This window comes from Emydura macquarii, unplaced genomic scaffold (assembly GCF_026122565.2).
Source record: "Emydura macquarii macquarii isolate MOO-44397 ecotype Brisbane River unplaced genomic scaffold, CSIRO-AGI_Emac_v2 contig_1253, whole genome shotgun sequence".
Lineage (NCBI taxonomy): Eukaryota > Metazoa > Chordata > Testudines > Chelidae > Emydura > Emydura macquarii.
The window spans coordinates 49,526,139-49,548,556 of NW_027131390.1; the positions used below are offsets into that span (position 1 = coordinate 49,526,139).

General features: G+C 40.2%; 1 protein-coding gene across 11 annotated transcripts in view; it reads left to right on the forward strand.

Annotated features, from left to right (window-relative positions):
- Positions 1-22,418, forward strand: part of ERBB4 (erb-b2 receptor tyrosine kinase 4) — an 885,692-nt gene that overhangs the window by 844,269 nt on the left and 19,005 nt on the right. For all 11 annotated transcript variants that reach the window (XM_067548716.1, XM_067548717.1, XM_067548721.1 and 8 more), the window contains 5 exons: positions 2,321-2,476; positions 6,141-6,216; positions 8,197-8,343; positions 11,285-11,382; positions 13,108-13,278. In XM_067548716.1, the coding sequence (XP_067404817.1) occupies positions 2,321-2,476; positions 6,141-6,216; positions 8,197-8,343; positions 11,285-11,382; positions 13,108-13,278 (648 nt within the window). The remainder of the gene's footprint in view (positions 1-2,320; positions 2,477-6,140; positions 6,217-8,196; positions 8,344-11,284; positions 11,383-13,107; positions 13,279-22,418) is intronic.

Sequence of the window (22,418 nt, forward strand, 5' to 3'; positions counted from 1 at the left end):
ATTTCACTGTTTCTCTTCAGTTCCTATCTGTACTTTATCAACTTCTATCCTCTTCTCTTTACTAGGATATAGAGTATTCCCTTTAATAAATCCTCCCCTAAGAGATACATCTCCCTGAACCTCATGCTCCTCCACACCTGTCTGCTTTTGTTGTCACTGTTGATGATGCTGTGTCCATACCCTGGAATGTCATCGATACTGACTGATTGGATTGTTTTATACAGTGTCTCTTGTTGGTTGGATTCCAAGTGTTAGTGTGCAAACTTGATCATGATACCATCTAAAGCAATCTGCTATTTCATGACATGCTTGGTGTATGGATCATCACTGTTTGATCTGTGAGATTTGTCTGTTTTTTCCACAGCTTTTGTTTTAATGTCAGAAAATCTTAATCCTTCAAAGTCCTACCCTTCTGATGTTCAACAGCCAGCAGCATTGATTTGCAATTGGCATGAGAGGATGCTTGCTTCAACTAAAAATGCCTTTTAAAAATAATTCTGTTTGCTGTCTGCTACATAGTCCCCACTTCCCTGTTCAAACGCTCTTCATGATGACTGCAGAAAACATATTGCATTAAAAATAAAATAGTATTTATGCTGGGATTCCTCCATTAGCCTTTCATAACCTTTTGTGCTGATGGCATTGAAATCTTCTAGTTAAAAGCAAAGTGTTATGGCTACTGCTTTCCTTTTTGCTGAATTACATTTCAAAGTGCCCCATGATGACTTCTGTAGAGATGTCCACATTTTCTTCCAGCATAGGACTAGATCCTACCACTACAGTGAATAGTACCTTAACATATACATAGACCCATTGATATCAAATAGGGCTAATAGTGTAGCACCAAAGTGCACGGGACTCTGAATCTGACACATTTCACTGAGTAATGAGCTTATTTTAATCACTGACTGTAACTTTTTGAATGATCATTTTGTATGATAATACAGCGCCCCGGATATTCACCAATGACTTCTGTAAAATTACTGAGTATGTTATAGAATTGATGTATTAAAAGCAAGGCGGATTTGGGGGGCCCTGCATGAGCGCCAGAACTCTGGCCTTGCCTCCCTGCTCCTCCTCCTCCTCCCTTGGGGCCCTGCCTCCCTGCTCCTCCTCCTTCCCCATGAGGCCTCACCCCTGGTCAAGTCGGAAGCTGGAGGCCAGCGGTGAGTATATTCCTCCCGCCCGGAGCTGGCCAGGCTGGTCGCCCCAGCCATTCTCCCTCCTGTGCCCCCGCCCCCCCCCCCCCACTCCGTGCAGAGCTGGCCCAGTCAGCCCCATTCTCCCCGTCACCAACACCCTCCCTCCCTGTGTGGAAAACACGAAGGTCAGCTGCAGGGGGAGCACTGAAGATGCTGTGCCTAGGGGCACATAAGGTGCAAATCGTTACCCAAAGGGTAATTGCCAAGGCATGTAGTTTCATCTGTAGGTCCCTGTAATAACTGCTAATGTCATAAATTCCTCTTTATGAAGTTACAAGCTTGTAACCCTCTCAGAGCATCTTTCATTGTCCATAGAAGTACTACGACTAAGTTTTGGTGACAACTCAACTTTGGTGGTGATCTTAGCACCAGAAAACATCATGTAAACCCCCATCCTGATTGCAGGCGGTTTGTCTGGCATCAGGTTAAGGAAATGATTAGGTCAGACACAGGCCAGACAGTTTGGGCATGTGTTAGCTTATCTGTTAAGACACCTGGAGGGGTTGTTAACAAAACTACTTGTAACAGAACGTATATGCTCATAAAAGACATTGAACATTGATTGATCTTATATCCAATTATAACACAAGACGTAAAGTTTTAATGGGGTTGGAAAAGCAACTGGATTGCAGCCAAAGGAACACAGAGTTGTTTTCCCCATAATTCACTAAGAATATTGAAAATTTGCATACAGCTCAGAGGCTTTAGGTATAGAATGGGAGCGTTTTCTTGTAGCTTGGAAACTAGACTGGGTATAGGAGATCTGGATTCAATTCCCAGCTCTGCCACAGACTCCCTGTTGAAGTCTAGGGGAAGTCACTGAATCTCTCTGTGTTTCAGGTTCCCTGTCTGCAAAATGGGGATAATAATCCTTCCTTCCTTTGTCTTGTCTATTTAGGTTTCAGGCTGTTAGTGGTGAGGACTCTCTCGCTATGTGCAGGCCTTAGCACCCATGTGGCTCTGACCTCTAGGCACTATTTTATCATAAATAACAATACTAATAATATAGCTTGTTTTGCAAGGTATCATGGAAACAGGTTACAAAAAGAGGTAAAATTTTCTGAAAAATACTTAAGGGTTTATTTGATTTTTTTTTTTTTTTTTTTTTTGTCCCCCAGGGAATGATGTACCTGGAAGAGAGGAGACTGGTTCACCGAGACTTGGCTGCCCGGAATGTCTTGGTAAAATCACCAAACCATGTGAAGATCACTGACTTTGGCCTGGCCAGGCTCCTGGAAGGAGATGAGAAAGAGTACAATGCTGATGGAGGGAAGGTGGGTGCATTTGCGCCAGCAGTCCTCGTCTTGCTCTTTTGCAGGGGCCTCCATTCATTCTAGTGCAAAAGTCTTGGTCTCTATATTCCAAAACATGAAGAGGATAGAACTATTGGAACTTGACCATGCACATTATGACCATGTACTTTGTAGATGAAAGCTAAGATTTTCAAAAATAGAAACTTAATGTTAGGCTCCTAAATTCACAGTTAGGTTCCAGCCTGATTTTTCAAAAGTCCTGAGCGCATCAGAGCTGCCTTTGAACTCAGTGGGAGCTATGTTTATGTGCACTCAGCTCTCTGGGAAATCAGGCAGGTGTTTTAATATGAATTTGGGAGCCTAATTTTAAGCCACTGTTTTTGAAAACCTTATCCTAGTTCCCAGTAAGAAGTCCAAATTCTGCACTCAGTCATGCCATTGTAAATCTGTTGAAATCAATGGAGTTTACCCCTGCATATTTGTGAGGATAATCCAGCCCAGAGGGTCTAACAACCAGGTAAGAGAGAGTATACGGTTCCTGAGTAAAGTGTTATTGCACCGCTGAGCACCAGATGTTGAGAAACTGGGCCCAGCCTTGCAAGCTGTTCCATTGTATTCAGTGGGACACTGCAAGGTGCAGGGGTTGGCCTGAGCCCCACGGAACAAAACAGCATGGGGGCCGTGCCTTGTTTTTGTGTTTTCCATTTTGTATACATTTCACTACAATGAAAATATCTGAAGTCAGTGCAGTGAATGACAGTTGTTCCATATGCTGCCTCCCTATTGCCCACACAGATTTAGTAGTTTCGAGGCTACTTTTCCTAGACAGATCTCTCTCCAGCAGTTGCAAGGGAAGGGTGCAGGAGATGTTTATTTGTAGCATGACCATTAAGGTTTTACCTGTGGTTTCCAACAATCTGCCTCTTGGCTCACAGTAAAAGAACTTGTGCATGCTGTTTCCCAGTTCCTTGTTGGAGTGCCAACATTTGTTCAAGACGTCTCTGAAAGGATGCAAAATACTGGGGCACTAAGTAGATCTGCTGCATGCAATTAAAACTGACCATTTTTAACCTATACATTTGGGATAGTTTCCACTGCTCTCACCATATTATTTACCTTTACACCTGCATAATTTTTATTCAATACTGTGTCTTAAATAGACTCACAATTACAAGACCTTATAAAGGCACCCAAACAGAGGCGTAACATTCAGGTGGTCCCAGACACAAGTACCGAGTGGCTACCCCTTCCACATCTTTAAAATGTCTCACCAAAAATGCCCATCTTAACCCACCTTAGCCTCTTTTCCAGCCCCGTGAAGTCCCTGGTGGGTCTGTATCTCTCTTCATCCCCTTTCCCAAATCCTTGGTCACTCTGCTCCTCTACTCGTTCACTCCTCATTTTCTCTCTTACACTGGTGGGTGGCAAAAGAGACTGCAGCCATCATCTACTACTTCCTGGGGAAAGTGGCTGCCTTTCTACATGCGCTGCAGCAGAGTCCATGAACCAGCACAGGAACTGTGTGGAAACAGGCAACAGAGAGACAGCTGGCAAGGCAAGAAGCTTCAGAGATGTCAGCAGCAGGCCTGGGTGAAATTTTTTGACTGAAACTATTTTTTTGCACAGCAAAAAAAAAAAAAAGCAGATTCAGGTCAACCAAAACATTTCACTAATTCACGTCAAATTTGCCCAATTGTTTCCCTAAAAACAAAAAAAAGCAGAAATATCTAAACATTTCAGGTTTTTATTTTATTTGAATTAACTTCAAATTTATTCAAATAAAATTTAAAATATTTTTAAAAGCTCAAAAGAGAAACAAAACATTTCATTTTGAGCTTAACAAAATGTTTCATTCAATTCAAAATTAAGGGGTATTTTTACTTTTCTGTTCACCAAATATTTAAAAACAAACAACCTCTCCCCCCCAACATTGGCTCAAGTGGAAACTGTTTTTTCCCTTTTTTTTTGGAATTGCCAGTGAGCTGAAAAAACAATTATTTGCACAGCAATAGTTAATAGCTGCTTTCCCACTCCCTAGCACCAGAGGAATCTTCTGGCAATGAGGATAGAGTTTTGGCAGCCTTCCCTGACTCCTGCAGTTCATCCAATCTACCCTCCAACACCCACTCTACTTCTTCTCCACCCTTCCTTCCTGTGAATGACAAAGGACACCTGTAGCTTCTTCATGCAGCTCTTGGAGGGTGTCCTGGACTTGTGGGCCCAAACATACTACTGGGGGCTGGGGTAGGATTTATGCACCAGAAATGTGACTGGTCTGCTTCTGAGAAGCATCATTTTAAACCCAGAAGTTGTTTAATTTTAAAGCTGTACTGTAAGTTTGCTAAGGAGGGCTTAGGGAGCTGATGAGCTCTGCTGTAGACATTGTTTCTGTCTGGAAAAGGCCTATATAATTTAATAGACTTATGCAGAAATTAAATAGATTTCTATAGAACTCAGTAGAGGATGATTTCCTTTCTGTGAAGGCATTAAACCAACCTATAGAATTTAATACAGAATGATATCCCCACCGTCATTCTATAGAGATTACTGTTCTCTAATCAACTACATAGGACATTTTCATAATGCAAACCCATTACTGCTTTATACATCCATTATGATTTTACCAGGGCACCTGTAGTTGTACAAAAAACACCTCCACCAAATAAACCTTTCAATGACATATTCTGTAGTTTCAAAAGAGGATGGTCCTTACTTGGTAGTACACAGTGTATACCTTGAGGATCTGCTCTTACAAGGTAATATTCATTTCATCCACTACCTATATGAAGTCAATGGGTGTTTTGGAAGCATGCAAGATCGGACTCTCTCTCTCTATATATATATGGACGGATGGACATACACACGCACACAGAGAGAGAGAGTCCAGATATGGAGAAATTAAGATTCTCATCCCAATCCCAACTCATTGCCTTGTAGCATTGTTGATGATGACTATATAGGCTGTTATGTATTTGCCCTAGAGGATGGCCTAGATGCCTGTGCTTTGGTTTTGAAAAGCAAAATTTTTGCCAAAATCAGAAGGGTTCCACTTTTTCCAAACCATCTAAATTTTAGGAGTTTGGACCCAGTCTTTATATTGGGCAAACTGGTTTGATTTTGTAAGGCTAAATCTAGGGGTGACAAGGATCTGGTTGTTCCAGTTTATGTGAACCACCAAAATTTGGGTGAGGTGAAGGGTTTTTGACAGAAGGTTCTGCTTATTTCTAACCTTAATATTTGCTGTGGGCCAAAATCTATTCTGTTCTCTTATACTTAAGCTCTTTATACCATTCCCATCACTGTGGTGGCTGAGTGCCTGCTATGCTTTCCATTACATGTGCGCAATGTTGCCAGGTCGAATTCTGTACCTGAGCAACACCACTGAAATCAAGATATGAAGAATTCTCTGGGATTGCACCAACTGTAAATTATTGCTACACTGTCTATCTGGGGGCTCCATGCATGTTAATAAGCACAAAATTTGGCCAAGTGTTGGTTAAATTATTGTTGAGAGCCTTAATTTTTTAATTTCCTGACTTCTGGGTTTTTTAAATTAGTAACTGAGAGAGGTGTGTGTGTGTGTGTGTGTGTGAGAGAGAGAACTGGATACCTGGGTTTAAAACCTATTAATATTATTTTATTTATTATTATTTTTCTAACTTTCATGTGTCTTTTTGCTCCCAAGATGCCAATTAAGTGGATGGCTCTGGAATGTATACACTACAGGAAATTCACCCATCAGAGCGATGTTTGGAGCTATGGTAAATTTTCCTTGTGATTATGCTTAAGGATTCATCTCTTGTGAAATACATTGTTCTTTTATTGTGTCACTGATGCTTATTTATCAACCCATATTTCTTAAAGAAGATAACTCTTACTTTGTGTTTCTCTATTTCTTTCTTTTTTATTTAAATATATCTAAACAGCATTGTTACCTGTCTTCTGTGTTGTTTCCCTGCTCACTAAAATGCATTATCACAGTGTCCCTGCTGGCTTACCTGCCAGAAGCTCTATTTTGGTAGCAGTTTGGCTGATCGTTGTGACAGAAAAAAGCCTCTTTCAGTTTAGCCACAGATTGGTAGAAATATGACTGCAGGTCATAATTTCCAATAGTTCTTTGAAAACCAAATTCTGAAAGCCATGAATGTCAAAAAACATTTTCTGGCTTATGGGAGTTTCTGTACTACAGTCAGATAAAAGGGAATATAACACAGAACAAATACAGCAAGAGAGAGGAGAGGGGGAGAAAGCAAAGAGCAGAGGCTGACTAATACAGGCTTAATTTAAAAAACAACTTCAGAATCGGTGAGAAAGGTCAGGCCATGAGGAATCTAAACCGAAAACCAAGTGATTTCAATATTTGGAGAGTTTATTTAATCATGTTAACTATAATATCAGAATGAGCTGTTACACATCTGCTTGGTTGTTTGCCTCTTTAACTTGTCTTGCTGTTAGTGATAAAGTTACCTGAACCTTTATAAATGGAATCTCACAGCATCAGACCCATAATAGGTAATTAGAGATACTGGACCTCATCCAAAGTTTCTGTTGCTGAATAGTTTTGAAACAAAGATGTGCGATACCAGCTGAAATCTCATTACTCATTTTTACCTGTGGGTAGCAGTAAAATACACTCTTTGCAATTGCCAAGTTGCTCTCCTCTTCTGTCCAGCTAAGAAAAATATATGATTATATGATATTAAAATTGTATGCATAAAGCAGCTTCCTCTCTATCCCCAAATTGTATATTGTCCCAGTTAGCAAAATATACATCTTCCTGCATTATTTATGCAGCTTAATTTAAAAGCAGGGAGCCCAGCACATCTGTAATATGAAAGAACAAAACAAAACGATTGACAAGATTTAGTTATTAAACATCAGTGTGGAGGTGAATGGGGGAGAAAATAAATGCATGTTTCATGGATATGTAATTTCACCTTTCTCTCCACAGATTAGAAGTGACAGTCTGCAAAATATGATTACCAGGCTGCAGGCATATTTTAAATGACCTTTACAATAAAATAAAAGCAAAACATAGGAGAGTGTTGGGAAAGCAAAAGCAGTATTTTTAATATTAAACATTGTCTTTTGGGATAAATTCTGTTACTTATGGTATATATTATTTATCCTTCTGCTTAGCTGCCAAGAAAATCCTGAGGCTATTCAAAAAGAGGATCTCAGGTTTAAATCATAGCATTATCATAACCAAAATCCATAAGGTGCTTTAAGAGAAAACAACCCAACTGAGTATGAATGACTTACAAGACAAAGATAATGACATAACCTTATTCAACTCTGCATCTTTATGGGAAATTGATGCTGTAATTTATAGAGCATCTTTAGGTTTTTTTCACCTTACAATAATAATATACATCAGCCATTTGTTTTCCTTTTTGATATGATAAAAGAGCAGGGTATGTTCTTTTGTTATTGTTTCCATTTATTTGTTCTAAGTCTCTCATATCTGTCATGCCTGCACCCTTTCTTAACCCAAGACAAATAAGAGATATTATTGTTAGAACTGAACAAAAGTGCTGTTCTATAGTCTTCTAATAGTGAGTCTTTCAGCAGTGGATTCAACATAAGCCTGAGCAAGCTATGGCCACTTTATACATGCACTGGTTCTGAGAATGAGACATGTTCATCACACTGTAGTCCAATACTGGGCCCCAAACTGATCCATAAAGTGTTTTTAACAATTTAAAAAACATGCTCCTAATTCTAAACTCGTTTGTTCCCAGGAGTCACTATCTGGGAGCTTATGACCTTTGGCGGAAAGCCCTATGATGGAATTCCGACACGAGAAATTCCTGACCTATTAGAGAAAGGGGAACGGTTGCCCCAGCCTCCTATCTGCACCATTGATGTTTACATGGTGATGGTGAAATGTGAGTAACTGTAGTTTTAATATCACTATGGTCAATGCTAGCAGAGCATATTCCATTGCACGTACACTCATTGACAGCGCTTGCTAATAATGCAGACTGTTTCAAAACAAAAAGCTTCCTAAGATTTTATAAATTACATTTGAACATTGCATGCACATTTTTTTTTCCCAATTGCAAAGGATATGAGTTTAGCTGTGAAAGGTTTGAGTTAGCTCAGCTTCTTATTACTGTCAGATGGTATCACACGTCCTCACTATGAAGTCAAAATTGTATGATTGTTATTGTAAACACTTGTCATTTCCATGACAATTGATTTTGATGTAAAAAACGATAGCATTAAGCATAATTATGGTACATGGATAGTCAGGCATTGAAGGTTGCAAAGGGAAGAGTTGGATCCAAAACAAAAATCTCAAATATTGAGGAAAGAAATCCATAATGTTTTTTTTATTAAAGAGAGATTGAATTAATATAACAAGTAATAACACAACTGAGGATTTGTTTTTGTTTGTTTAGTCAAATCCAGTTATTTATGGACATTTATATTTTAGCGAAAAATGAAAATAGTTTATATCTAGATACTCACTTACCCTTCCCTCCTTCCCGAGAGAGAGAGAGAGAACGTGCGCAAATGGATCCTCAAAGCCTAGTCTTCTAATTAAAAAAGAATTAGGAACATCTCTGTGGTATTTCTGACTTAATTTAAATGAAATTAACATACATCCATCTCTTTGTTCTGACATGGGCCCTTTCCCTTTTGATTTGCACACAAGAAATATCAGAACTCAGAAGATAAACTGGAGGAGGTAAATATGTGTATTCTTAGTAAGAAAATGGAACTTCTCTCTTCTCAGGGCTGCATTTGTGACATGAATTTTGTAATATGGGTGCACTGCATTCAGGAGATTGCTACTGGGATATAGTTCCTTTCAATCCTAACTGCTAGATTGAACCTAACATACATCATTAGGGGCTGAAGGCTGCATGTGCAGGGCTCTTTGGTGGCTTGTGTTTAATAGTTCAATCTAATTCCCAATGGACAAGTGTCCACAACACAAAAATCACAATCCCTTAGTATCAGTAGGCACCTCCTTCCTTGGATGTGTTAGCAGAGAAGCCAAGGATTATAACAGGTATGGAGTACACCCTAATTTTAGTAATGGCTGTAGGTTTGAGGAACATTGGTGGGATGCTGGGGGCTAATTTGCAATGTAGCTTCATGTACTATGCACGATCTGTGGGTGAATAGAATCTGAATCTTCAGCACTGCCCATCTGGTACCTACATGGTCCCTAAAACTCATACACACAAACAGTTCTGATAGGGATAAATGGAGGATTTTATTTTTCAGCAGACTGCCCTGTCCTTTAGTCTTACACAGCGCTGATACGAGGGCAATCTACCCCTTGTGAAGTTTGATTGTCTTTGGCTCAAGTATTATTTTTTTAAGAATCACATGAATTTTCCTTTAATATAGGAATTCTCCTCAGTATATCATTTTTGCCATAAAAACTGATTCTGCATGTTTTATCCAAGCCAAAGAGTACATAAACCATGTGAATAATTCCATTGATTTCAGCAGGAATAGTGATGTACATAAGTTTTACTATTTGCGAGAAAGAGTTGCAGAATCCTTGCATGCTCTAGAAGAGAAAGACACTTGATTGTCATGTTTATCTACTGATGCAGCAGTATGTAGGTATCGAAGTTGACTAGAAGAGCTAAACAATGGAAGTAGACTAGGTGAGCTAAACACATGGAAGGGGATCATTTGGATCAAACTCAAGAATATTCTAGTAGAATGCAGTTCTAATGAGTAAGAAACAATTCTGCAATGTTGAAAGCAGATGTAGGTAGACTGAATATTTTGGACATCTTACATGGGGGGAGCCATTCCTAATTGTCTACCCCTAATCTTTTAGCAGTCTTGCTAAATTTCCTTCTTACTAAGGAGGCTTTGGTTTTTCTACTTTGGTCACAACTTCAGTGTAATAGGGCTGTAGGGGATCAAATCCATTTTGTTAAAACTCCCTGCTAAATGAGGACACATTCCTTGAAAATTGCTGATAGAATCTTTTGGTAGAAGAGGTTGCCACTAAAATCATCCAGCAGCTGTTGCTGAGTGGCATTTATCAGTTGTTTTGCACTAGCTGTTTTGCAAAGAGAAGGCTGTGCTTTCTAATGAACTTTTCTGAGCAAACGCGATAGAGCGATATGGGGGTGGGAGAGTCCTTGCTTGTTTAAGGTGGAATGTATCTGGATAACAGCAATAACCTGCAGCAGGGTTTATGCCTGCAAATATTGTTACAGTGTCGCCAATAGCTGATGATGGCAGCACTGAGACAAAGTTACCCGAATGGTGAGGTAGGGAAAAAGAATAATTGAGAGGTCAGAGAGTTCCGATTTGTTTAACAGTCTGCTGTAATACACTGTGGGACAGCAGGTCAGGTAAACCTGTTTATTTTACTGGTAGTATTATAATAGTGCCTAGAGGCTCTGATTGAAATGAAGGCCCCTTCATGCAAGGCACTGTACAGATCTATAGTAAGAGACAGTCCCTGCACCCAAAGAGCTTGTGATCTAAATAGACAAGACTGACAAGTGGGGGTGGAGGTAGTGTTAGAAAGACACTAGTATTATCCCCATTTTAGAGATGGTAAATTAAGGCTCAGAAAAAAGAAGCTACTTCCCCAAGGTCCCACAGCAGCAAAGCCAGGAATTGAACCCAGATCTGCAGTGCCCTAAACACAAGATCTGCCTTCCTCTATTTTAGAAGCATTGCTTGTTATCATCTTTCCAATTTTCCTGAACAACTGAATTGTGTTTCTTTCCTGCAGGCCACATACACCAAGGTCATCATCACATTTCAAATGTTGTTCAATATGTGATGATATTCCTTGTTATCAATTAACTTTTTTCTTCTTCTTAAATCTGTACCCAGGCTGGATGATTGATGCTGACAGTCGACCTAAATTCAAGGAATTGGCTGCTGAATTTTCTAGAATGGCTCGAGACCCTCAGAGATACCTTGTCATTCAGGTCAGCAACTCTGGAACATCTGGAAATAATTTTAAATCTGCTTGTAAAACACCTGGGATTAATATAAGTGTATCAGAAGCTCTCACATAACCGCTAAAGGAAAACTACAATTGTGATAATAAGAGAATCATAGAAATGTAAGGCCAGAAGGGACCTCAAGAGGGCATCTAGTCCAGCCCCCTGCACTCAGGCAGGACCAAGTAAACCTCCCCCATCCTGGCAGGTGTTTGTCTAATCCGTTCTTAAAAACATTCACTAATACTCTGACAGCTCTATGTATATAGGCCAATACCAAGATTTGAAAAAACGGTTTTGGAATTCAATTCCTAACTCCATATTTACATTTACTCTACTCGGCACTGGTGAGGCCTCAGCTGGAGTGCTGGACACCACATATCAGAAAAGATATGGACAAATTGGTGAGAGTCCACAGGAGAGCAACAAACATGATAAAAGATTTAGAAAACCTGACCTATGAGAAGTTAAAAAAACAAAACAAATAAAAAGTACCCCCAAAACCGAGCACGTTTAGTTCTGAGTAAAGAAGACTGAGCAGGGATCTGATAAAAGTAATGCTTAAAAAAATGAAGACCCCAGAAAACCCAACTGGATAATTACTTCACTCACTAATAGAATTTACACCATTCTTTCTACTTTCTTTCATGATCTTTTTAATCTCAATGTCAAGGTAATTTTTTATATAATCTGGCAAGTACTTCATCATTTTAGGTCACTCATCTGGCCTCTCCCATAGTGATCTGATAGGCCAATAAAGGCCAAATGCTTTTCTCAGTTTAACTCCATTGCACTTGTGTTACTGCCCTTATGGGAAGCCCTATGGAATATAATTGGGAATGATAACCTTTTCATGAGCGAGGTAATATCTTTTATTGGACCAACTCATTTTGTGAAAGAGACAAGCTTTTGAGCTATTCTGAGCTCCTCATCAGGTCCTTCAGATTGTCTCTTCCACAAACAGAAGTTGGTCTCATAAAAGATATTACCTCACCCACCTTGTCTCTCTAATATCCTGGGCCCAACATGGCTACAGCAACATGGCAAACAACCTTTCCTTGGGACTTTTCAACCAACCTATAGAATTCTGTAGCAGGGATATAATTTTCTGTTAAATTCTACAGTATGGTTTAAAAATTATCAAGAAAGGACGTTATTGTCTATTACTTTATATAGGTTTTTAGTGCAATTTCTCTAGATTGTGAGCTCTTTAATGCAAGGACTATCTTTTGTTCTGTGTTTGTTTAGAACCTAGTTCAATAGGGCCCTGACCATGGGACCATGGGCACTACTGCAATCCAAATGTACCCAGTTGAATCCCTATTAATTTCATATGTATTACATTCTTATAAGATGATTTATATATATTTTTCTGCATGAGCCTTAATAGCTTAAATACATCAGACCTTGCCAGAAGCTGCTCTACTGGGCCCCGAATTGAATTTGTTTTAGAAGAGAAAGAAAAAAGTTGAATAACAGGAGTGCAAAACATTTGTTTTTGCTTGATTGGTGCAGTTCTTTCCTTCCTGTCCTTGTAGTCCCAGCCAAAAAAATCAAAATAAATTATGCAGCTGTGATGATGTAGGGCAACCTGAGTAATATGCATCATCCCTGAACCAGGACTGAAAAGCGATATGGAAAGCAGGTCACCACGCTCATAGAATTAATTAATCTCTTTGTTATCTTTCTGCACCCATGTGACACATGCAGGGTGATGACCGTATGAAGCTCCCGAGTCCAAACGACAGCAAATTCTTCCAAAATCTGCTGGATGAGGAAGACCTGGAAGACATGATGGATGCTGAGGAGTACTTAGTTCCTCAGGCCTTTAACATCCCTCCTCCTATCTACACCTCCAGGGCTAGAATGGACTCCAACAGGGTAAGAGCAGCTGCTGACTCTCAAAACTATTGATAGAGTTTTAAGTGCTCTAATCAAGCATAAGCCTGAGTTACCCTGGGAAATTTGAGCTTAAAGTGCATGGAGAGTGACTATACAAATGGCATTGTGGGGTTCCAAGTTTATTGTGTCTCAATGAATCCCCAATCAATAGCTCAGCTCACAAGTGAGCAAAGATAGTCTTTGAACTACCAGTCTGAAAGCTCAGCTTAGGATTGCAAAGTCAAACTGTGTTCTTTTTAGACAGTGCATCATCAGTGCCAGTAATCAGGAGTTTTTCAGCCTACATCTACCATGCAAAACCATTACCTGAGGGCAGCTGAAATTGCATACACAGTCCTGATGATGCATCTTGAGCCAGAATGGAATTTAGCTCTTTTTCCCATCTCTCTCTTACGTACCTATAAGGTTCCCATTGCTATAGTATCTGAGCACCTCGTAATCTTTAATGCATTTATCCTCACAACTCTGAGAGGTAGGACAGTGCTGCTATTCACATTCTACAGATGGGGAACTGGGGTACAGAGAGACCAAATGACTTGCCCGAAGTCACACAGGAAGTCTGTTGCAGAGTAGGGAATTGAGCCCAGGTCTCCTGAATTGCTGGCTAGCTCCCTAGGGCACATCTGCACTGCTATTTATAGCCCCGTAGCACAAGCCTGAGTCAGTTGACCAGGGCTCTGAGACTCACTGCTGTGGTTTTTTTTTGTTTTTTGCTGTGTGGATGTATCCCTGGACTTCAGAGCATCCTTCCTTCCTTTTCCCACAACAGGCTCTTCAGTTCTAACAGGACACTGAAAATGTTTTAAAAGGATTGGTAATCTAGTGTGCTCACTGAAGTGAGGAGAGATGACTCCAAATGCACCAGGGGCAGGTGTATTGAGTAAGAAGGTGTCATTTTTGCATAGACACTTTTTTCGAAAACCACTTCTGAAACACTGAACAAAGTCTCAACAGAACAGCTATGGAGTTTGATTTCCAGCAATGCTGAATGCCCACAGCTCCCACTGGAAGCAGTGGGACTTCAGGCACGTGGGTAAAGTTAAACAAGTGCTTAAGTGCTTTCCTGAATATAGAGATGCTTTCCTGAATCAGGGCCATGGTTTGGCTGAGCTTGCGATATGCACCCAAACAGTCCAAATCTCTTGGGCTGCAAATTGGCACAGACTATAACCGCATCCAGTAATCATCGCCATTGTTATGGTTGACTCTCATATTTTGATTAACAGCAATGGCATTTATTCCTTACTCTTGAGAAATCTTCTGATTCCTCCTCAATCCAAGCAGTTCCAAATTCATGCAGTCGGATGGATTGATTACGCTGCACATGGCAGGCAGCAAATACTGCTTATGAAAAGGAATCAAACAAGGAGCAGAACTAACAACCTGGAACCAGATTTTGCCACCCAGAGCAGTACCTTACTCTGCATCTTCTAATGGAGTGAGGTGAATGGGGAGGGGGACAGAATCTGCCCCTTAATAAGTTATAGTTGACTTTTAAATAAGTTACTGATGTTAGAGGCATGGAAATTATTTTACCCTTCAATAAAAATAGATGTCCCGCTTCAATTGTGCATCTCATGATCACTGCCAGTTTAGACTGGAAACCTGAAATAACTCCCTTTTACAGAACCCCATCTCCATGTAGGGAAAAACATCATGAGTTTGAACTTTTCAGAGTTGCCTCCTGCATACTCCTGTGTAAGGGCACAGAATTTGCTGCCATTATTGAAGGGTCCTGGCTTCAAGGCCCATGAAGCATTGGGAGAGCCCTCAACACCCTCCCTTTCTTCCTGGATCCTATGGGAGCATGGGTCAGGCAGGGTCCATTCAACCGTCGTGGGTACATCTACACTGCAATAAAAAAAAAACATGGCACCAAGTCTCAGAGCCTGGGTCAGTTGACTCAGGCTGGGGCTGCAGGGCTAAGAACAGCAGTGTAGACATTCGGGATTGGGTTGCAGCCCAAGCTCTGAGATCCTCCCTTTCAATGGGTTTTCTTCCTAGCACCAATTGACCCAGGCTCTGAAACTTGGTGCCGTGGGTTTTACTTTTCAGAGTAGACATATCCAGTGATACCTGCTCCTTCACATCCTCTTCCGGGAAGACTGTCACATCATAAAGAAGAAACCAGTGTAAACTAATGCTGAGAGTGCAACATCTTGGGGATAGGATGATGGCTCTGGATTTTCCTACAGAACCCTATAAATCTAGCGTTTTAGCCAACATAACATTATACTTTCTCAAGGGTATTCACTTTATGGGCCACACTTTCCAGGCCAACTAAGGGCTATAGAAGACCCAGCATGCAGTGTAACCAATGAGATGGCAGGTTACTAAAACGGTGGTACGGTACACAATTCATTCACATCCTCTGCATGCTACAGCGCTGTACACCATGGAGGCTGCATTCACACTCATTCACAAGAGTTATTTTTTAGGAGAAAAAGAGGAAACTGCTGAGGGTGTGGCCAATGAATGTACAACTGATCTATGATAGTAGCTGCTGTTGTCAGCCCAGGCGGACCCCTCTCGTGTGACAGGAATATTATCAATTATAACTCTGAGACACATCAGGTCTCAGGTCAGCAAATAAAGTCTGGTCTCTTGCTGTCAGTCTTACGTTTATCATAAGAGCCCACAGGCAGCATGCACATACATGCACGTGCACACCTGGACAGATTTCAGTAGAGCTAAATCAGCATAATGCTGAAGTTCCTCAGTGGGGAATCAGATCTACTGTATCTAATTTACATAGTTGCCATAGAGGCTCCTGATTTCTAACACAGATGTTTTTTTCTGGATATAAACTCTGCTCTGTTTGCACTGCAGTTGCAATAATGCAGAAGACTTAATATTATGTATAATAATAATTGATGGAGAGAAGAGTGCCATTGTTCCTCCTCTAAACATTCATGTTGATATAAAACCAAATGCACTGTAGTTTCTTTTAAGAAGTATTCTTTCTACTGTGCATACCTTAAGTACAGACGGATGTCAGTTGCAGGAATCACACAGGACTGAAATGCCTGCAAGTATCTTTATACATGCACTGGTTTGAGTCTGGTTTATTCCGTTTCCTTTGGGTAACTTGGATTTATGCTTGTTTGGTATAATGAATATTAATATTAAATGAACTCATTATGAGCAGTGTTATTACTATGAATACCAAATAAATTGATACAGCTCAGGAAGTTTATGCTCATTGTTGCTGGAAAATTAAATTTTATGTGACAGTGTCCATGCTGCTTGGGAAGGCAAAACACAGAGGTAATAACTATGGAATCTTCAAGTCTTTCCTGGAGATGAGGCGCTTGAAAAATACTGTATGCACCATCTTGCCCTGCATTCATTGTGATTGTGTTTTTAGTTTAAAAAAATGCAGCATGCACGCCATGAGAAGCCAATGTGCTCTTTCTCTGTACGTCCTGCACAGAACCTCTTGGCTTAAATGCATCACAGCACAATTCTAACAGGGGAGGAAAGTTTGCTGTCAGAAAGGAGGGAGATTCTGAGCCCCTTTGAGCTTGGACATTGAGCTCAGTGAGTTGAAGTAGGAGCACTTGTTTGCCAAGGAATGCAATGAAGTTTCTGCTGTATGATCCTGCAAGGTGATGCTGGGGTTAGGCACCAATGAATGAGCATTTACATAAGACAAATACAAAACACCAGTTTAATATACAGTATTAACATAGAGCTGTATCCCATAGGAATGAGGGAACCTCTATGGGGATGGGGTTTGCCCTTCACTAAAATAAACAAGGTATTGCATTCCTAATCCTCTGGGATCTGTTGAGATAGGCTGGGGCACAAGGCCTGTATTTCTACATGAGTTCCAAAGCCCTGTTATTCCACCAACCCACACACATTGGCTTCCTAGCCGCATGACTACTGAACCAGTGCTACCAAAACTCTGGGTATGTCTATACTGATGGCAGCAAAGTCACCGCCGTCACATCGATCTTTCTGGATCGATTGCTCAGTCAGTGTAGACTCGCTCAATCGATCAGGAAGTTGACGCAATAAATCCACCTCCTCAAGTGGCGTAGCGCTGCATCAACGGGAACGTGGTTCCCGTTGGCGCAGTGCAGTGAAGACAGGACACAGAAGGGAAGCCCAGCAGTTGACAGGAGTTACGCAAGCTGCTCTGCGTAGCTTGCACAACTCCCGTTGACTGCCGCCGAATTTCCAGGTAAATGTAAACCAGGGCTCTGCTACCTGTGGCTGACACATGGACTGACCTAAAGGGAAAGCTCTCCAGCATGGAAGGGGCGCTGTGCAAAAGTTAATACTGGGGCTGGTCTCTTCAGAATATTGGGATTTCAGCTAAAGTAAATTTTTCACATAAAGTGTCTGCTTGCCACAGAACATTTTGACTTTTCTTCAACATCTGAAAATCAAAAAAGTTCCAAAATCAGTAAAGGAGCTCACATTGCTGGGTTTACAGTACTTTGAGTTCTGTTTGGGTGAATAATTCCATGCTTGTGAAAGTTTAGTCATTTCCACCACAGTGCTTATATAAGCCAAAGACTTTCGTTGCTCGCACTAGCAAACCACCTACATTCACAGCCATACAATTATTGACTCAGATTTTTTTGAACAAGTACTGTACTGTGGGAACAGATACAATGTTAGAACAAAGGGAGGTCTATTTTGTGTTAGTATTTGTATACCACAATGCTTTTACCACCACAGCCTTGGTTAATTCTCACTGCAAACTATTTATAATGTTCAGTAGCTCCTCCTAATGAAGGCCTTGTTACTGTGTTCTGTACACTGTATATTACAGAAGCCCTTGATGTCATCCATATAGTTAAGTCAAGTCAGGGGGTGATATTTCACTTCTGAACCTCCCTTTATAATTAACCCATAAAAAGTCACTCCAGAATGAAACAGGGTTAAATGTCTTAGAAAAGGCTCTGAATTTGTTTTTGAAAACACATAAACATCTGGCTTTCAAAGTTACAAGAGAGCGAAGAAAAGTTAGAATTATTATGAATATTATTTTATATGGATATGGCAACTTTCATGTCAAAGCACATTACAGATGATGGGCACAGTTCTTAGAATGGAGACTTCTGCCACATGGGGCATACTAGAGCTTTGGTTTGACTAGACTCCTTCGTCACAGAGGTGACCTTCATAGGACCTGAAGGGCCCCTGCAGTCAATCTGACTTCAAAGCAGGAGTGGAGCTGACAGCAGGTCTGAGATTGGGCCATATATACAGAATCTCTGAAATGCAGACATCTTTGGGAGTAGAGGGCAGCTGCCAATTGGTGTATAACACGACACTCTGGACAGAGGTGAGGAACTTGGTGTAGATTCCACCAAAAACTCCACATACAAATTTAAAACTTCAGCTGGTGTTCAGTTGGCTTTGGAGGAGCTATGCTGATTGATACCAACTGAAGATCCGACCCCATGGACTTGCTATTGTTAGTTTGTCTATTATTTGTTGAAGGACTGACGAGATGCTCAGAATACGGCGGCAAAGTTAAACTTCTATTGCAGGCCATGTCTGGACTTTTCTGTCTAGTCCAACAGACTGCATGGAACTTGGAAGGACACACATCTGAGCTGAATTCTTACATTACGTTCTGAATACACTGAACACCAAACCAATTCCTACAGATTAGCCACTTTGCGCATCTAACAGGTTTATAATATTGGTCACGAATCAAGTTTATTTGGTATTAAGAGAAAAAAATAATTTAATATTGATGAGATGACAAGTCAGATTCTGGCACAACCCCATTGACTATTGCAACCCCCCTGAAGTCTGCAGGGCGGTGCAAAGGTAAAGAAGAGCTGGATTTGTCCCATCAAAGTTAAAAACCACACATTGCAGAGATGTGGCACGTTTCACAAATCTAATACTTTTTTTTTTTGGCATTATTTTACAATATAATTATGCCTTTTAATTATATAATTAGAGTAACATTAATTGCAGAGCCATATAGTAATTAAAATGATTATATAAATACACACAAACTTTAAAATTGCTTTTGAAACTTGAAAAAGCACATGAAAAGTGGTATGATTTTTGTGGAGTTTTTTCACAACAATGAAGAAATTCACAAAGAAAGTGGAAAGTGCTCAGCGAATTGGGCCCTAACTGCCCATTCTTCAGAATTGTGAGTTGAGAGATAGAGACCCTAGTGTCAGACTCTCCCATAGCCTTTATTTGGGAATTATTGTGAATGTCTCTCTTTTTGGAGCTTGTCTGACAACTGGGGGGGAGATTGTGCAGGGGAATAGCAGAGAGTAAGAATCTGCCTTATGCTTCTGCATGGGCTTTTTAGACTTCAGATCAATTCATGCAGGAGTAAATAGAGGCTGTATGCATGCTGCTCTCGCCAGCTCAGTTGGTGCAAAGGGTGTTGTAATTTGCTGATAGAACAGGCTAGCAGTCGATCACTGCCCTCTGATCTCCTGAGCAACAAGTAAGCAGGGAGGGGAGTTGTTTCTCCCACCCTTTGTGTTAAGGGCTTTAATAACAGTTAGGATAGCTATAACGGTGCCCTCACTTACATCTACTCATCATCCCCACTATTTCCAATGAGTGGAACTCAGTAAACATTGCTGCGCTGATGCAAGAGCCAGAATAGAATCCAGCTGCTTCTGCCAGATCTGTGCCAGCTCTGCAAGGCTAACAGGAGGCAAAGGAAATTAATACAAGGAAGTCCTATGGCCTGTGTTATGCAGGAGGTCAGACTAGATGACTGCAAAGGTCGTTTCTGGCCTTAACTCTATGAATTTATGGAGCAGTAAAAACGTTCTTTGTCGGTCTAATGGTGGGTCAGCAATATGACTGTAGTCATAGATTTTTTTTAGGGCCAGAGTGGACCATTATGATCATCTACTCTGACCTCCTGCATAACACAGGCCAGAGAATCTCACCAATAATTTCTGCATCCAGTCCATTACGTGTGTATCTTTTAGAAAGATATCCAGTCTTGACTTCAAGATTGAAAGTAACGGAGAGTCCATTGCACTCCTTGATAAATTGTTCCAATGATTAACGACCCTCATTGCTAATTTTTTTGGCCTCATTTCTAGTCTTCATTTGTCTAGCTTTAGCTTCCAACCATTAGATCTCATTAGGCATTTTCCGGCTGCCTACTATCTGAAATCTCTTCTGCCCAGGGAGCAGGTTTGCTGAGCAAAATGGCGCAATGGGTTTCAGACTCACTGTTCAGAGCAGATCTGCATTTAATGTTCCCTTTTCGTTCTGGTTGGTTCCTGCTGTATGCTGCCTTTGGTATTTCTCCATTATCTTATTCATAAAATGACCAGAATTGTCAGTGTTTTCCCCAAATGTGACTTCTCATTCTGCTAACCCCATTTCTACTGCAAGGCAGGAGCTCTCTGAGTCAAACAAGACTTAACGCTTTTATTTATACAACCAAGAACTTTAGCTTTTTTAACTTCGCATTCAATTTCATTAATTCCTACTCCTAAATTCTGGTAATCAAATTTGGTGATCAAAACTTATCCTAATATCGATCCTTTTCTTGTCACTAGTCTGTGTCACATCCTTATGCATTCTAGTGCTGTAATTCATCTCCTATACCATAACAGATGAACTTGTAGATGAGTAGGATACTGTATAAAAGGCATTCTTAAAATTCAGGAAAATTATGTTGACAATGTCCCTCTGTTAGCTCTCTTGCTTCTTCAAAACACTTGGTTGGGAATAATCACCCCTTTTATTAATCCATTCTGAATGTCTTTAATTAAATCATAATGTTCTAGCTATTTTCCTGCTCTGTCCCTAATTAGTGATTTTAGTATTTAGTACACTGATAAAGTCAAACCTATAGATCAATTGTTTGCCAAGAATCTGCTGTTAGGTATTACAAGTTAGTTTTGGTAACATTTCTTTCTTTTGAAAGAGTTTTTTAATGACAAGTTTGCAATAGGAAACCTCTACTCTGTCTGCTTTGCATCTCTCTTAAGAAGTTTTGGATGGATTTTAGAATTTAATCAATGTTTTTAGTCATCAGGTTATCTTCAGTAATTTTTGTCTCCTTGTCCCTGGGAAATGTCTAATGCCATGTGTCTGTTTGTGTTAGAAATCAAAACATCACAAAGCAGTTTTTGTGCTTAATACCCAGAAAGCGGACCTAGCTATAAACAGAAATTGGAACTGACTGGTCTAATTTTATTGTTTAAGATGAGTAAAATATAAAAAATAAACAAGCCTCAAATCTGGTGTAAAATAAATTAGATTAAAATAGTTCAATTCTACTCATTTAAATAAGTAAGGGTAGCTATCTTAAAAGATAGATGTATAATGTTTCATTAAAATATGCTGACTTATTGACAGGAAAAAAAGGAAATGGAAATTCATATGTAGGGATCAAATAAAACTCGTGCTCAACACTTAACTGTAGCAGGGTACTCTTTTAGTTCTGGATTCCTTTGCTGTATGACAAGTAGTACCTCACTCCATAAATAGTCCTATTGAAATTAGCAGTGCTGCTCATGGAGTAAGACACAGTGTGACTAAGGGTATCATAAGCTCGCTCTTAACATGCCTTATGGTGTCTAGCTGCTGAAGATCATGTTGCAAGATTTGCCCTGCAATCTTAATCTTGTCGTCCTTGTTTTTTCTCTGGCATACATGGTCTCAAGCCACAATATTTAGATCCAGATTCAAGCATTCTAACTGTTTTCAGGGCTACCAGTTCTGGGGTTTTGGTATGGACATGTATTTGCTACCAATTTAATATGTATTTGGGATCAGCTGGCTGCGCTCCAGCCCTGCGGTGGGATTGTCCTCCCACAGTAAGAATTACCATGAGTTCACACACTCACTAAAGGACAGTAACCAGTCCAGGGGACCACAGCTGTACTTTGCTATAGAGATCAGTATGTGAAATGGAAATTTACTGAGATTCACTGTCACAGGCTTAAAATCAAGGAGCATCTGCCTCATCTATGAATAGCTGTTGGCTCTGTTAACAAAGAGATTGTGCAGCTGATTTACTTTATCGTCTCCCCCCCCCCCCCAAAAAAAAAAAAAAGTGAATGGAAATAAAGGGAGTAACTGCCAAATATTTCTAAACGCCAGTAATGAGGCATTCTGTGAGTTTCCAAAACCTAGTCTCAGTGCAT